At 42.0% G+C, this 18,098-nt stretch overlaps 1 protein-coding gene across 1 annotated transcript; it reads right to left on the bottom strand.

Moving 5' to 3' along the window:
* Positions 1 to 10,879: 10,879 nt before the first annotated feature.
* On the bottom strand, positions 10,880 to 17,816 carry zn313 (Zinc finger protein 313). The gene is given in 6 exon segments (NM_001139893.1): positions 10,880 to 11,983; positions 12,090 to 12,197; positions 15,971 to 16,085; positions 16,404 to 16,510; positions 16,666 to 16,816; positions 17,473 to 17,816. Coding segments are annotated over 6 exon segments (684 nt in total). The 5' UTR covers positions 17,610 to 17,816; the 3' UTR covers positions 10,880 to 11,917.
* Positions 17,817 to 18,098: the final 282 nt, after the last annotated feature.

Below are 18,098 nucleotides of genomic sequence, written 5' to 3'. Positions count from 1 at the left end.
CATTTAAACTATCCAGATTTGACTATCATCTCTCTTCCCTTTGTGGATGCGTTACAAGTTGCCACTTTAGTGCAAATCTTGTCTCCCACCTCTCCCCAAGTAAAGACAGTCGGGCACAATAATGGTTGGTCCCAAGATTGACGTACATTACATACAACGCCTTCACACCTCTTTACTTTTTCTACATTTTGTTGTATTACAGCTTGAATTGAAAATGGTTTAAATGGAACAATTGTGTCATTGGCCTACACACAATATCCCATAATGTCAAAGTGGAATTATGTTTTTGAAATTTCCCTCAGTCGAGCAGTGAATTTCAAACATAGATTCAACCACAAAGAACAGGGAGCTTTTCCAATGCCTTGCAAAGAAGGGCAGCTATTGGTATATGGATAAAAATAGAAAAAAGCAGACATTGGATATCCCTTTGAGCATGGTGAAGTTATTAATTAGCCTTTGGGTGGTGTAACAATACATCTAGTCACTACAAAGATACAGTCGTCCTTCCTAACTCAGTTGCCCGAAGAAGAAGGTAACCACTCAGGGATTTAACCATGAGGCCAATGGTGACTTTAAAACATCTAATGGCTGTGATAGAAAACTGAGGATGGATCAACAACATTGTAGTTACTCCACAATACTGAAAAGAAGGAAGCTTGTACAGAAAATAAATATTCCAAAAAATGCATCCTGTTCGCAATAAGGCACTAAAGTAAAACTACAAAAAAGGTGGCAAAGAAATTAACTTTATGTCCTGAATACAAAGTGTTATGTTTGGGGCAAATCCAACACAACACATCACTGAGTACACTCTTCATATTTTCAAGCATGGTGGTGGCTGCATCATGTTATGGATATGCTTGTCATCGGCAAGGACTAGGGAGTTTTTTTAGATAAAAGAAATCCGGAATAGAGCTAAGCACAGGTAAAATCCTAGAGGAAAACCTGCTTCAGTCTGCTTTCCAGCAGACACTGGAAGACAAATTCACCTTTCACCAGGACAATAACCCAAAACAGAAGGCCAAATATACACTGGAATTGCTTACCAAGACAACATTGAATGTTCCTGAGTGGTCTAGTTACAGTTTCGATGTCTGTCTAGCAATGATCAAAAACCAACTTGACAGAGATTGAATAATGTTTTCAAGAATAATGCACAAATATTGTACATTCCATGTGTGCAAAGCTCTAAGAGACTTACCCAGAAAGACTCACAGCTGTAAACGCTACCAAAGGTGATTTTTACATGGGTGTGAGTACTTATGTAGTTGAGATATTTCTGTATTTAATTTTCACTACATTTGTAAAAATGTGTAACAACATGTTTTCACTTTGTCATCATTATGGGGTATTGTGTGTAGATGGGTCCAAAAAATGTATTTAATCCATTTTGAATTCAGGCTGTAACACAACAAAATGTGGAATAAGTCAAGGGGTATGAATACTCTCTGAAGATACGGTATTACCAACTCCTCTCTCACTATAACACATACACACTGACACACATGTAGTCATCCATCAGAGCACTGAGTGTTGTTTCTGCCCCAAATCACACACTTTAGTTATATATCAAAAAGGCTGACTTCAGGGTTCAGTGTTTAAATAATTGAATACTTTAATTTATCAGTATCTAGCACCTTCAGACAGCACATCTGACAGAGAGAGAGAGAGGGAGAGATAGAAAGCGGGCAAAAATGCTAATAAAAAATGGGATAGGGGAAGAGGGATAAAAAAAGATCCTCAAATAGTTACCAGAGAAAATATTTAGAGACAAAAAAAAACACAAGACGTCCAAATTTATCACACGTGTAAAAGGTTTTTGTGACGAAATATTTTTTTTAAACCATGGGATAAAGTACTACTATGAAAAAACCTATTTAGGCTTTGAACCAGTGCTACCTCAGCTGAGCATGATTTATCCTAACTTCCACAGGTTAGTAACAACCAGGAGTGCAACTTTCACTGGGGACGAGGGGGAGATGACACCCCCACATTCTGAAATTGCATTTTTGTCCCCCCAGTTTTATCATTGCACTGTGATACCAAAAGAGGCATCATAGCGGTCGGGTAGGCTGTTTGGCGGGTTCAGCCGGCTGGATTTAGGACCGCACGGACACCATATGCTGTGTGAAGGCAAATCATCTGAAAGGCTGGCTTCACTTATAGCACCGGCAAGGCGGGTCACAATAGAAGGAAAAATATAAGAAAGTGGAACATATGAATAAATATGGAGTGTGGGATTTCACAAGCCAAAAGGAAAATCTGGTAAAATACGTTTTTCAAATGTTTTGAGGGATTATGGAATGGAGGATCGCACAGAACTTTTGGAAGAGCCCGAGAAGGAAAGTGAACGTGATGAGTGAGGGTGAATTAATTGTGGTGGCAGGTGCAGTGATGACCGCCGAGAAGGAGCTGAGTGTAGAGGGAAGGGCTGGGATGAGGAGGGTTGGAGTCAAGTGCAAAAAGAGGGGTACGTGCTCTAGTAGCTCAGAGATGGAACCTCACTTGAGTATGAATATAGTACCTGCGGTGAGTACCTCTATGTTCGGGCCTAATCCCAAGGAGGAAAAGGATGATTCTGATCCAGTGGGTGTGAGATTTGTGAAGTGAATGGATCATTGCATTTTGGCTGATCCATATGTGGTGTCAGGTTGGTTGGGGAAGAGTTTGGGGACTGTTGAGTTGGTGAAAGTAACTTGGAAGTGAACTAGTGTGATTTATTGTGTTTCTTCAGTCCAGAGGGAGCGGGCACTTCGGATCACACAACTAGGGAGAAGAAATGTGACTTGCTTTGCTCTCCGGAGCAGAACGCCATTGAAAGGAGTGATAACGGGTAGGGAGGATAATTTGAAATTGAAGATTCCCGGTGTCTGTGATGCCCGCCGTTTTGTGCGACGCAGATCCGGTGGAGAGCGTGGGGAAACGGAAAAGACATTGTCTGAGTTTTGAGGTAGAGTCTTTGCCCGACAAGGTCAAGTTAGGAAGTGTAAGTTATCCCTTGAATTTTTGTTGTGAAAATACTACTGTGTTTTAGGTCACAAGTTGCAGCAGTATGTAGGAGGAAGATTCTTAGATGTGAGACGTGTGCAGGAGGGCATGAGACAAAGGAATGTGTAGTATCGGTGGAGAAAGTTGTGTGTGTTAGATGTGGGGGTGCCCATGGGGCTGGAGATCGGAGGTGTCTGGTGAGAGAGGCACAGGTTGAGGTTGCCAGGGTTAGATTAGTACAGAAAGTGTCAGTATGCCAAAGCAGTGAAGAGAACGGTAGGGTGTGTACAGGGTAAGGGATACTGAGAGTATTCCTGTGAGTAGGCAGTGTCATGACCTTGGCCTGTGGGTAAGGTTTATGACCCCCCCCCCCCATAAATACATTTCTCCCTTCCTTCTTTCTCTTGACTCTACTGAAGGACTCTTGAATAGCCTTTGTTAAACATAGAGAGTCGGGGAACATCAAACGGTGTGGGGAAAGGAACCATATTTCGGTAATCCAACCAGTGGAGAATATGCATTGGTACTTAATGAATATGATGTCAGTTCAGTTGTCATCTGAGACATTCTTATTAATGATAGGATGACATAAACTGTATCATGGAAAGTCTACACATTATAATTTTCAGATTCACATGGAATTGTTGTGCAATTTAACCTCTTAGGGCTAGGGGGCAGTATTTACACGGCCGGATAAAAAACGTACCCGATTTAATCTGGTTACTACTCCTACCCAGTAACTAGAATATGCATATACTTATTAGATATGGATAGAAAACACCCTAAAGTTTCTAAAACTGTTTGAATGGTGTCTGTGAGTATAACAGAACTCATATGGCAGGCAAGAACCTGAGAGATTCCTTTACAGGAAGTGGCCTGTCTGACCATTTATTGGCTTTCTTTGACATCTCTTTCCAAAACAAAGGATCTCTGCGGTAACGTGACACTTCCCACGGCTCCCATAGGCTCTCAGAGCCCGGGAAAAAGCTGAATGTCGTCATTCCAGCCCCAGGCTGAAACACAATATCGCCTTTGTCAAGTGGCCGATCAGGGGACAGTGGGCTTAGGCGTGTGCACTGGTCACCCCCGTCTTTCTTTTTTTCCCTCTATTTACCGAAACGCAGATTCCCGGTCGGAATATTATCGCTTTTTTACGAGATAAATTGCATAAAAATTGATTTTAAACAGCGGTAATGGAATATTTAGATTTTTTTTGTCACGAAATGCGCCATGCTCGTAACCCTGATTTACCATTTCGGATAGTTTCTTGAACGCACGAACAAAACGCCGCTGTTTGGATATAACGATGGATTATTTGGGACCAAACCAACATTTGTTATTGAAGTAGAAGTCCTGGGAGTGCATTCTGACGAAGAACATCAAAGGTAATCAAACTTTTGTAATAGTAAATCTGATTTTGGTGAAGGCTAAACTTGCTGGGTGTCTAAATAGCTAGCCCGTGATGGCTGGGGTATGTACTTAGAATATTGCAAAATGTGCTTTCACCATATCGAGTGCATAGAGGAGTTCTGTATCTATAATTCTTAAAATAATTGTTATGCTTTTTGTGAACGTTTATTGTGAGTAATTTAGTAAATTGTTAGTAAATTCCCCGGAAGTTTGCGGGGGGTATGCTAGTTCTGAACGTCACATGCTAATGTAAAACGCTGGTTTTTGATATAAATATGAACTTGATTGAACAAAACATGCATGTATTGTATAACATAATGTCCTAGGGTTGTCATCTGATGAAGATCATCAAAGGTTAGTGCTACATTTAGCTGTGGTTTGGGTTTATGTGACATTATATGCTAGCTTGAAAAATGGGTGTGTGATTATTTCTGGCTGGGTACTCTGCTGACATAATCTACTGTTTTGCTTTCGTTGTAAAGCCTTTTTGAAATCGGACAGTGTGGTTAGATAAAGGAGAGTCTTGTCTTTAAAATGGTGTAAAATAGTCATATGTTTGAGAAATTGAAGTAATAGCATTTCTAAGGTATTTGAATATCGCGCCACGGGATTAGACTGGCTGTTGCGTAGGTGGGACGATTTGGTGCCACCTACCCTAGAGAGGTTAAATGTTTAAATATGAAACTATTTGTGAAAAGATGAAATGTAATCTTAGCTTCCAAATGAGAGAATTGGGTTTTCATAAGGTTAGAGCTCTGCTCAATCAGTGGTCCGCCCCTGTGAAGAGACATTGGTTATAAACTATGAAACACGAAAATGTAACCTTTTGTTCCGAGTACGCGAGGCCTGCAGCCTCTGCGTTAAAAGGGCAAATAACTTGCTGTTCCGGGTACATTAGGGCGACGGTCCGATATCCGAAGGATTCAGATAATAAGCTGTTCCGAGGACGACGGTTCCACGTTAAAAGGACTAACATGTCAACTACAGAACTAAGCCAACCTCAGCGTGAGCTTTGGTTGCGAATGGTATGAACTTTGAACTCTTATTCACTACAGAAGTGATACCTCCTAGCCGTTGAGTTAGCAGCTGCCGCTGTAAACGTGGGCTAGGAAAGGACGGACAAAGGATGTCTTCTAACAAACAACACTGCCAAGTATCTAGTTTACCACCAGAGACACTCTTAAAAGGACCAGGAAGATCTCTGTTGGGCAACACGGCCAGCATCTACGACCAACCTACCGAAGCGCAGCTCAGAGTAAATATTTATTGCATTTTCCTTTTCCAAATGGGCGGTAATTTAGAATGCATAAGATACTGTATTTACGATAGCATAGCTTCTCCCTTTGTTCCTCAGTCTTCCCGCTCTTTCACTCAAAGCCAACCCCCTTTCCTTTGTGTAACCAGCCGTCATGTTGGCTCCGTCCACCAGGGACATTTTCTGTATGACATAATTTGCATTCTGTGTATATGTAATACTGTGTGATTATTTAGTAAATAAATAATTAAACCAAAGTTTGTATTGCTGATTCAACTTGTTTGCCAGAGTTCGTGAAGATAACCAAGAATTTACAACTTTCAGATGAGACTGAAATAAGGTGACGATTAATATTGACTGCTATTGATTTAAATATTACTAGGTCTTTAAGAGTTTATTTGGAAGATAACAGCTCTATAAACACTCTTTCGTGGTGCCCCGACTTTCTAGTTAATTACATTTACATGATTAGCTTAATCAGGTAATATTAATTACAGAGAAAGGATTTTATAGAACAGAATAGCATGTCATATCACTTAATCCGGCATAGCCAAAGACACGACAGCAGAGACCAAGAGAGTGATGGGAAGAATACTGTATGTGCTTCAGTAAGGTGGGCTTTTTATCATTCATAGCCATGGTTGTCAATCGTCTGCAGAAATGGATCAGAAGTCACAGAAAATAGTTGTGTTGGCAGCGGCAGAGAAGTACTTGGGATTGCGAGGATTTATTGCAGAACAGTTGCAGGGGTGTTCAGTGGTAATGTTCTATCCTCTGAGACAATACCGACAACCGCCAAAGCATCTATGAGAACATTCTATGAGAACATTTCCGAATGGTACTCTGAAGTGTCCATTCTAACCGCCTAGAAGTCACAGAAGACTGTGACTTCTGGGGAACACAACCGGAGACTTTTCTGTCGACTCTCTCCAGCAGATGGACCGGCGACCACAGAGAGAGACAACAATACATACTCGTAAATATGTAAATTGCAATTTATTTTCTAATGAGCTGTCATTCATGTAAAGTATTAGCAATTTCTATGAGTGTAGTTATCAGCTATGATACTAACTCCCTTTGTTTACCAAGCCATCATATCGGCTTAGTCCACTAGTGACTTTTCTATCATTGTTAATAACCAATATCTACTGTTTGTTTGTTCTGTAATTCTGTGTGATTATTTAGTTAGTAAATAAATAATTAAGCCAATTTGTATATTGCTGATTAATTATGGAAACTAGGGTTTGTGCAGATAACCAAGAATTTTATGACGTTTTGAATGAGACTGACAGAAGTTAACAATTAATAACCATTAATTGAAGACTAATTGATAAGATATGAATATATCTGAATAGTCGATTCGGGAAATAGAGAAAAAATCTGTGGTTCCCCGACTTTCTAGTTAATTAACGTTAACATGATTAGTTTAATCACGTAATAATAATTACCCATAGAGAATTGATTTGATAAAATAAGTCTTCACATTTAATGATACTAAAGACACGATACACAGCTGTACATTTCAATGAAACATGGTGAAGCCCCAAAATTGCCCTTCCTGGAAGCCTGTGTTTCAGACATAAGGAAGTGGACGGCGTCAAATGGTTTACTTTTAAACTCGGACAGAGATGCTAGTTCTAGGTCCCAAGAAAAAAAGAGATCTGTTGGATCTGACAATTAATCTTGATGGTTGTACAGTCGTCTCAAATAAAACTGAAGGACCTCGGTGTTACTCTGGACCCTGATCTCTCTTTTGAAGAACATATCAAGACTGTTTCAAGGACATCTTTTTTCCATCTACGTAACATTGCAAAAATCTGAAACTTTCTGTCCAAAAGTGATGCAGAAAAATGAATCCATGCTTTTGTAACTTCTAGATTAGACTACTGCAATGCTCTACTTTCCTGCTACCCGGATAAAGCACTAAATTAACTTCAGTTAGTGCTTAACACGGCTGCTAGAATCTTGACTAAAAAGAAAAAACATTTGATCATATTACTCCAGTGCTAGCCTCTCTACACTGCCTTCATGTTAAGTCTAGGGCTGATTTCAAGGTTTTACTGCTAACCTACAAAGCATTACATGGGCTTGCTCCTATCTATCTTTCCGATTTGGTCCTGCAGGACATACCTACACGTACGCTATGGTCACAAGACGCAGGCCTCCTTACTGTCCCTAGAATTTCTAAGCAAACAGCTGGAGACAGGGCTTTCTCCTATAGAGCTCCATTTTCATGGAATGGTCTGCCTATCCATGTGAGAGACACAGACTTGGTCTCGACCTTTAAGTCTTTATTTAAGACTCATCTCTTCAGTAGGTCCTATGATTGAGTGTAGTCTGGCCCAGGGGTGTGAAGGTGTCACGTCCTGACCATAGTAAGATGTTATTTTCTATGGTAGAGTAGGTCAGGGCGTGACAGGGGTGTTTTGTGTTTTTCTATATTTTGTATATCTATGTTTAGGTTCTAGTTTTTCTATTTCTATGTTGTTTTTTGGGGGGATGATCTCCAATTAGAGGCAGCTGGTCCTCGTCGTCTCTAATTGGAAATCATACTTAAGTAGGGTTTTTTTCCACCTGTGTTGGCGGGTAGTTGTCTTCTGTTTAGTCTATGTACCTGACAGAACTGTGCGCTTTCGTTTTTTCTCTTTGTTATTTTTCCTTTAGTGTTTTGAGTTATAATAAATAATCATCATGAGCAATCAACATGCTGCGCTTTGGTCCCCTCTCTACGATAGCCGTTACAGAACTACCCACCACCAAAGGACCAAGCAGCATGATCAGGAATGGACCTGGGAAGACATTCTGGACGGGAAAGGACCTGGGAGTCAGGCTGGGGAGTATTGCCGCCCGAGGGAGGAGATTGAGGCAGCAAAAGCAGAGCGGCGTTATTATGAGGCGCTATACCAACCACGAGGCAAGTGTGAGAGACAGCCCCCAAAAATGTTTTTGGGGGGGTCACACGGGGAGATTGGCAGAGTCAGGTTGGAGACCTGAGCCAACTCCCCGTGCTTACCATGGGGGGCGAGTGATCGAGCAAGCACCGTGTTATGCGGGGATGCGCACTGTGTTGCCAGTGCACAGCTACAGCCCGGTGCGCTCGGTGCAAGCTTCCCACAGTTGCCGTGCTAGAGTTAGCATTCATCCAGGAAGGATTGTGCCTGCTCAGCGTTTCTGGTCTCCGGTGCGTCTCTTCGGCCCAGGTTATCCTGCGCCAGCTCAACGCACGGTACTCCCAGTTCGCCAGCACAAACCTGTGCGACCTGTTACAACGCCCCACGCTTGCCGGGCTACGGGGGTTATCCAGCCAGGACGGGTTGTGCCAGCCATAAGCTCCAGACCTCCAGTGCGCCTCCACGGCCCAGTATACCCTGTGCCTGCTCTGCTCACCCGGCCTCCAGCGACGTTCCCTAGTCCAGAACTCTCAGCGACGTTCCCTAGTCCGGTGAGACCTATTCCAGCTCCACAAAAGAAGCCTCCAGTGATGATCTATGGTCCGAAGCCTTCAGTGATGATCCATGGCACGAAGCCTCCAGTGATGATCCATGGCCCGGAGCCTGTAGGGATGATCCATGGCACGAAGCCCCCAGAGATAATCCATGGCCCGGAGCCTGTAGGCATAATCCATGGCAAGAAGCCTGTAGGGATGATCCATGGCCCGGAGCCTGTAGAGATGATCCATGGCACGAAGCCTCCAGTGATGATCCATGGTACAAAGCCTCCAGTGATGATCCATGGTGCGGAACCTGTAGTGATGATCCATGGCACGGAACCTCCAGCGTCGCTCCCCGGTCCGGAGCCTCCAGCGTCGCTCCCCGGTCCGGAGCCTCCAGCGACGCTGCCCAGTCCGGAGCCTCCAACGACGCTGCCCAGTCCGGAGCCTCCAGCGGCGGCCTGCAGCCCGGAGTCTTCAGCGGCTGCCTGCAGCCCGGAGTCTTCAGCGGCGGCCTGCAGCCCGGACTCTGGCATAAAGTGAAAGCACTGTAAACGTGGAAGATATAGTATCTCTACAAAGGCAGAGCAAATTATTTATTAAGGAAATATAATTTCACAAATAAAGACCATTCTTTAGTGATCCATCTGAATCTTACTGTCGTAATCAAATGTTCACCATCAATATTAATTGTCATGTTCAGGAGTACCAGATAGGAGAAAACATTTTGAAATGGAAAAGAGATTTTTTCTTATTGAACAAATTAGTGCCCTGCCCTTTTCTAAATATGTTATATTTTGCTGCTATTGAAAGCCACCCAGCTCTGACAAAGCAAGGGTGTAACCGTGGAGTACAAGGTATGCAGGCTTTTGTTCCATCCCAGTGCTACACCTAATCTAGTTTATCGTGGTCCATATTAAAGACCATGATTAGTTGATTATTCAAAACATGTGTGTGTATGTAAGTGCTGGACTGGAACACATGCCTGCACTCACAATAGCAAGACTAGATTTGAAGACCACTGCTCTAGATTCTGGAAATGAGACCTTGCCTCCAAGGTTGGATGGGTGGTGTGGCTCTACTGCCCTCCTCTGGCCAAACATGGGTAACTACAGCCTACAGGGAGCCCATAGCAGTGCATCAAATCCAATTGTCCAATTATAAACAACATATTTACTGCCTGGCTGTATTAGGTTCTTATATAATATCTTAACTTATCAATGCTATATAAATTAGATTCTCAAATGAATGTCATCTACCAGCAAGAGGGTGTAGCATGCGCATCGGAAACCATGAGAGGTTACACAGAGGGATGTCACTTTCAAATAATAGGGCTCCTTCGACACATGCATAGAAGTCCAACACTTAGACTGGAGCCTCCACCAGCATAGTCTCTCACAAGTGCGGTCTCCAAGGCACACACAAGACTCATGTCTCTACTTTGGAGAAAATCAAAAAGTATACAGGAAAAAAGACAAAAACACTAGCAAAAACACCAGTAGTCAACAACTTGATTTTCATGTTTTATATATTTCCAGGTTGGAATAATATTGTGAAAATGATAACGCCCTTTCAGTGAAAGAGCGGTTTGAAAAGACCTCCTGAAATTGCAGCCTGTTTTGGTGGGAGGAGTTTTGGCCTGCCTGGTGACATCACCAGGCGGTAAATGAGTTAATAGACCAATAAGTTAGAGCGTTCGATCCTCTCTGCCAAACCCAGCTAGTTTTCAATTTTTCCCTCCCCACTCCGAGTCCTTGGAAAATTCTTGCTTGAAATTGCTCTTTGCTAAGAAGCCATTTTTGTTTTTTTTTACCATTTTAATTTAAAACAATCACAGTAAGGTACTTAATTGTTACCCAGAAATGATTTGGTATTAAGATAAAAACAGCTGTGAGTAAACAATGTCAAACTACAGGGAACACATCTATTCTCATCAGCAGAAGTAATTCATCTTGGAGTACACATCTTATCCACGCATTCCTCCCGGAATAATAGTTACTGGCAGTTTACACTTTACAATGATTTCTTGCATTGAAGAGCAATGTCTCATCTATAGGGAATGACAGAGGCCTTTAGTGGCCAAAAGGCTGCATTAGCATGGCAGTGCCATTAAGGGCTTCCACCATTTTAATATAGTCAACTGGGTGAGACTTCCAACTTCATCGGCTAATCCTTCCCGGTGACCGTGTTGGAGTCATGTCCAACTGGGTCATCAGGAGGGATCAGCCAATTGTGAAGAAGAAAACTGACTACTTTCAAACGGAAGCCTCAAAAAGGCACTGCCCATGCTGTCAGATTCTAAAATGGCAAAGATAGAAAGATGAGTCCTCTATCCTACCTCTTTCCATCTCTATGTTATCGTCGCATTTTGTTGGCAAAAGGTAGCCACCTAGTGGTTAAAACCTCTTATTGCAGAATAAAGTCATAACAGTAGAAAACAAATAACTTTGGAAGTCTCAGGTACAGTAGGCCTATAAGACAATGCTAACAATGAACAGATCAAATAATCATGATTCAGCGGAATTATGAATGGTCTAACAATACAACACTTCTTCAGAGAGAGATACAGGGACATCACTCCACTTCTATACCAGAAAGCACATGAACTGTTTGTTTAACTTGTTTTATTTATGCTTGAATGATAATTGTAAAGTGATAAGAAGAGTTGCTTGGTAGGCCTCAAAGCTTCCTGGTTATGCAGTCAGGAAGTTGCCACCCACCCTTACTATTCTTTTTCCTATGGTTACACCACTAGCCCAGTTCAAGGATGGTGCAGTGCAATTATATTTTCCCTCAAAGCCACCTTTTCCTCCTTCCTCAAGACAGACACCACCTCAGTTCTCCATGAGGGAGCGTTGTAGAGCCTCCTGGATCATAGTGTGTTCGTCTGTGGAGTAGTCCTGGCGAGAAGGAAAAGCAAGGCATTAATTAATACGATTTCAAAAAAAAGGGAGGTCCAGAAAACAATAACTGAATTGTGACCACTGTGTCTTAAGGCCCACTTACCACAAAGGTGTCATAAGAGAAGGTGTGTCTAATCTTTAGGTGCTGGAAGAAGTCAGCACTCCTGTAGTTGGGGTCCCCCCAAGGCATAGAGGCACAGATAGGACACACCTGCAAGACAACAGAATATAACTTCTTTGTTCATCTCTGGACACAGATGGGCCTTTAGCTTGCCTTCACAAGTAACATAAAGCAGTAATAGACAAAACATCACACACTGTGTTAAAGCAGCAATAAACATGCACACTCACGCCGTCACATGTCCGGACAGATTTTCACTGGCCTTATCTAATTGAAACCCTTTTGAATGCGGTCCCATGAAAGACTCTCCAGTGTTCTTAGACCCCTGAATAGCCACATACAGAAGGGGATGCTAGGTTTGTATTACATTACCACATTTTATGCCTGCCAGTTGGCTGTAGGATACTCCGCTAGCAGCTTACTGGCTAAAAACAGTAAGCAAGCTAGCCATTTAGTTTCCCACATGTGAAATAATCTGATCTATAATTAAATAATATTCTTAACTTGCCAGTGTAATTTACAACATTATCCCAGTTTAATATGCCGTTTGAATGTAGGAATGCCAAGCTAAAAAAAAAAAAAAAAGACAGCAAACTTGAAGTTTAAGTGATTATCTTCCCATTTCGAAATAGCTCGATTTATAATAAAATAATATGCCCTGTCAACTACTGTTCTACTTGCCAGTGTAAACTACAGCGTTACCCCAGTCTGATCATCTATTGTTCTACTTGCCAGTGTAACCTACAGCGTTATCCTAGTCTGATCATCTATTGTTCTACTTGCCAGTGTAACCTACAGCGTTATCCCAGTCTGATCAACTATTGTTCTACTTGCCAGTGTAACCTACAGCGTTATCCCAGTCTGATCATCGATTGTTCTACATTTACATTACATTTACGTCATTTAGCAGACACTCTTATCCAGAGCGACTTACAAATTGGTTCTACTTGCCAGTGTAACCTACAGCGTTACCCCAGTCTGATTATCTATTGTTCTACTTGCCAGTGTAACCTACAGCGTTATCCCAGTTTGATATGCTGCTTCAATGTATTCACTCCCATATCAGCTAAAATTAGAATGTCATGTTTTGGTGGTGGAGAAAAAGCACATATCTCGTAGCTGTTTTTAACCAATAGCCTGGAATTTAAATAGCCTTCCTTCTAAAGAAAATACATGTTGGTTAAGCATAGTGGTGGCAGCATCATGCTGTGGGAATGTTTTTCAGTGGCAGGGAGTGGGCGACTAGTCAGCATCGAGAGAAAAAATGAACAGAGCAAAGTACAGCGAGATCCTTGATGAAAACCTGCTCCAGAGTGCTCAGAACCTCAGACTGGGGGCGAAGGTTCACCTTCCAACAGGACAACGGTCCTAGGCACACAGCCAAGACAAGGCTTCGGGACAAGTCTCTGAATGTCCTTGAGTGGCCCAGCCAGAGCCCGGACTTGAACCCGATCAAACATCTCTGGAGACCTGAAAATAGTTGTGCAGCAACGCTCCTCATCCAACCTGACAGAGCTTGAGAGGATCTGCAGAGAAGAATGGGAGAAACTCCCCAAATACAGGTGTGCCAAGCTTATAGCGTCATACCCAAGAAGACTCGAGGCTGTAATCACTGCCGAAGGTGCTTCAACAAAGTACTGAGTAAAGCGTCTGAATATTTACGAAAATGTGATATCTGTTTATTATTTTTTTATACATTTGCAAAGATTTCAAAAAAATCTGTTTTTGCTTTGTCATTATGGGGTATTGTGTGTAGCTTGATGAGGGAGGGGGAAAAAAACAATTTAATCAACCACTGTATATGGCTGTACAGGTTCCTGGTTTGAATCAACCCATGATGATTAACCCTGAAGATGGGATGATATACCATGAATATATACAAATACACTTCTCAGTCGGTCACGGGCCGGTACCAGTTGACATCTTTACAAGTTTATGTATTTGTATCAGCCAAAAACCGTCAATTACCAGCTAACGGGTCAATTACCGGCTAACGGAAACACTTAACCTGTTGGGTCTAGGGGGCAGCATTTGCACGTCTGGATAAAAAAAATGTACCCGATTTAATCTGGTTACTAATCCTACCCAGTAACTAGAATATGCATATACTTATTATATATGGATAGAAAACACTCTAAAGTTTCCAAAACTGTTTGAATGGTGTCTGTGAGTATAACAGAACTCATTTGGCAGGCAAAACCCTGAGACATTTTCTGACAGGAAGTGGATACCTGATGTGTTGTATTGACTTTAAACCTATCCCATTGAAAAACACAGGGGTTTAGGAATATTTTGGCACTTCCTATTGCTTCCACTAGATGTCACCAGCCTTTACAAAGTGTTTTGAGTCTTCTGGAGGGAGATCTGACCGAACAAGAGCCATGGAACGGTGATGTCCCATTAGACACCTGGCGCGCTACTTCATGTTGGGTACCCTCGTTCCAATACGTTATAAAAGACTATGCATTCGTCCACCTTGAATATTATTCATGTTCTGGTTAAAAAGGCCCTAATGATTTATGCTATACAACGTTTGACATGTTTGAACGAACGGAAATATATTTTTTCCCCTCGTTCATGACGAGAAGTCCGGCTGGCTTACATCATGTGCTAACGAGACGGAGATTTTTGGACATAAATGATGAGCTTTTTTGAACAAAACTACATTCGTTATGGACCTGTGATACCTGGAAGTGACATCTGATGAAGAGAATCAAAGGTAATGGATTATTTACATAGTATTTTCGATTTTAGATCTCCCCAACATGACGTCTAGTCTGTATCGCAACGCGTATTTTTCTGGGCGCAGTGCTCAGATTATTGCAAAGTGTGATTTCCCAGTAAGGTTATTTTTAAATCTGGCAAGTTGATTGCGTTCAAAAGATGTAAATCTATAATTCTTTAAATGACAATATAATATTTTACCAATGTTTTCTAATTTTAATTATTTAATTTGTGACGCTGACTTGACTGCCGGTTATTGGAGGGAAACGATTTCCTCAACATCAATGCCATAGTAAAACGCTGTTTTTGGATATAAATATCAACTTGATAGAACTAAAAATGCATGCATTGTCTAACATAATGTCCTAGGAGTGTCATCTGATGGAGATTGTAAAAGGTTAGTGTATCATTTTAGCTGGTTTTATGGTTTTGGTGACCCTGTCTTTGACTTGACAAAACATTACACACAACTCTTGTAAATGTACTGTCCTAACATACTCTAAATTTATGCTTTCGCCGTAAAACCTTTTTGAAATCGTAAAACGTGGTTAGATTAAGGAGATGTTTATCTTTCAAATGGTGTAACATAGTTGTATTTTTGAAAAATTTGAATTTTGACATTTATTTGGATTCAAATTTGCCGCTCTTGAAATGCACCTGCTGTTGATGGAGTGCACCACGGGTGGCACGCTAGCGTCCCACCTAGCCCCAAGAGGTTAAAGAACTAGACATTATCATGCCCCCTAACCTCCACCATCTCCCTCCTCTGTGTTTCTTGGAAGCTGCTATCTATGACCATAACACTGTGGCAGGTACAGAATGACGGATGAGCACAGTGGAGCAGCGCAATAGACTCTTTCACACTCTCTCACAAGGCCCTGAGTAGCCAATTTTACAAGCCATCCCCATTTAATTTCCCCTCTTACTTTCTCCCTCGCTCTTGACTTTCTGTCAAGCTCATGCTTATTTCTCTCCCTCTCTGCAACCATATCTCATGTTACACTCCTGGTTGAGGCAAGCCGTCATAGACATAGCATGCATTAACACACCATCTTTGTCCTCACATTTCAAACAATGAATGAAAAATGCTTAAGGAAACTAATTGTCAGGTGAGTCATGTTTCACTGAAGACCCCTTACCACGTGGCGCGTGTCCCGGGCATGCTGGGAAGTACAGTGCTCCACCAGGCCGTCCTGGTCCAGGTTCTGGTAGTTACAGTAGGGGCATGAGAAAGTGAAGCGGTTCGGCACAGGGCTGGGGAGACAGAGGAGAAGTAGAATGAGGACATGTCACTGGATATGTTTAGGTAGTGCCTCTTTTGTATGCATTATATAAACATGATCCCTCTGGGTTTGTGTCATTCCCATGAAACCCAATCACAGTGTTTATGCAAAAGTCAAAGCCACCAGTTAATAAATACGTTAGGATATTGAGAGCCATTACAAAGGTGAGAACCTATATATGGGTTGATCATCAACACATACGGAGAAGCAGAGAATATTACACTATGACCATATATGGATAATTGCACAGCATATCAAAGCTGCTGTACCACCACCCTCCACTTCTCACCCAATAATGTTAGGCTGGGTCTGGGCAGTGGTCCTGACTCCCTCCTCAATATACTCCTGGTACTTGGAGCATGCTGCCGTGTGGCCTCTCATCTGGGACAGGCCCACCTGAAAGTCGAGAAAACACAAGGCATCAATGGTAATGCACTTTATTTAAAAACATACAGACTTATCCACATTTATAATAGATAATTCACTCACTTATCTTAATTCCTTTGACTATTCACATTGTTTTACAAACTGACAAACTGCTAGACACATACCTGTGCTCCACAGCCCTTGCAGGCCGCCATTGAGGTGTGTATGAGGGCCTCTAGGTCAGTGGCTTTGGCCCAGTGGCCCAGTGCTGCCCTACAAACGGCACACACTGGCTTCTGGGGCCGCAGGCACTCCTGCAGACAACTTTGACAAAACCTAAGGGTGGAAGGAGAGAAGGGAAAGGAGATCGAGATGTTGCGAGTCATTCATAGGCTAAAATGAAAGCAAACATATAGCCATCGTACTACAGAAGGAAAACGAAAGTTAGACGTCTGGTATGACAAAACCAAACAATGATGCTGATTATTGAACCACTATGTTCCTAACTGACAATTGCTTTCTTTACTTTGTGAAATTAGAGGACGGTACGAGTAGAATTGGTGTTATTGATAAATTCACTTCCCGATAGAAACAAAAGACCTGTCCGATGAGGACATTGGGCTTTGTAGTTCTTTACATATGTACAGAATGCATTTCTCAAATCATTTAACTACAAAGGCCACAATTCAATTGAAGCCCATTTCTTGATGTAAACAAAACTGAAAGTAAAGCATAGATTTATGAACTTGCAAATATATTACCAACATATAACATTAAAAGCCAAAAGGAAACATTAAATGGCAAGTTAAATATGATTTCCTGTCAGTAGTTATATTGCCGGATCACATACATGTTCAATCCCTTAACTAGCCAGCTCACAACACAAGTATCTTGCTGGTTAACGCCAGACAGCTCGTTAGCTTCAACTTGGATGATGTCTAGCTAGCTACGTTTATATACAAACAATTAGATATTTGTGTAAAGATACTCACGTATGTCCACATTGTGTTGTGACAGGGCTATCGAAAATCTCGAGACAAACCGGACATACGAACTCTGTCCCGTCCCTGTCGCCGCCAGAAACATTTTTATTCTGCTGTGCGGAGCTAAAAGATCCTAGCATCGCCATTTCTTCTCTTCGCTGGTGAAAAGGAGGAGCATCCTTAGCTTTTTTTGCTGTTGAAGTTTGACAGATTTGGTAATCTTGAGCTGGGTCAGCAGGGGTGTACTCACTAGAAACCAAAGAGAAGCGAACGGAACAGGGCGGGACCTTCCTGGATTTCTCCAATAGAAACTCTTTTTGTTGCAAAACCTTTTCGAAACTGTTTTGCTACGGGTGTGTACTTAAGTGATAATGCCGGAGAAGGCAGTGTTTGCAGGATATATTGGCACGGCTGTTGTTAGTCCAGAGAAGTCGAGTGCCGGCAAACCGTGTCAACATATACTCCAAACACCGGCTTCGACGGTATTATAACGGGTTACCAATATATTTCAATAATGATTGACATATTTTCATTAACTTTATTTTGATAAATTTATTCATGCTATTTCATCCTTCCACAATATATAGTCCCGACACAAATGTATGGTTGCTACCCAAGCCGGCTGGTCGTTCGTT

This window comes from Salmo salar, chromosome ssa03 (assembly GCF_905237065.1).
Source record: "Salmo salar chromosome ssa03, Ssal_v3.1, whole genome shotgun sequence".
NCBI classification, from domain to species: domain Eukaryota; kingdom Metazoa; phylum Chordata; class Actinopteri; order Salmoniformes; family Salmonidae; genus Salmo; species Salmo salar.
Note: the sequence above shows the minus strand (reverse complement) of the source record. Positions and strands in the feature narration are given on the sequence as shown.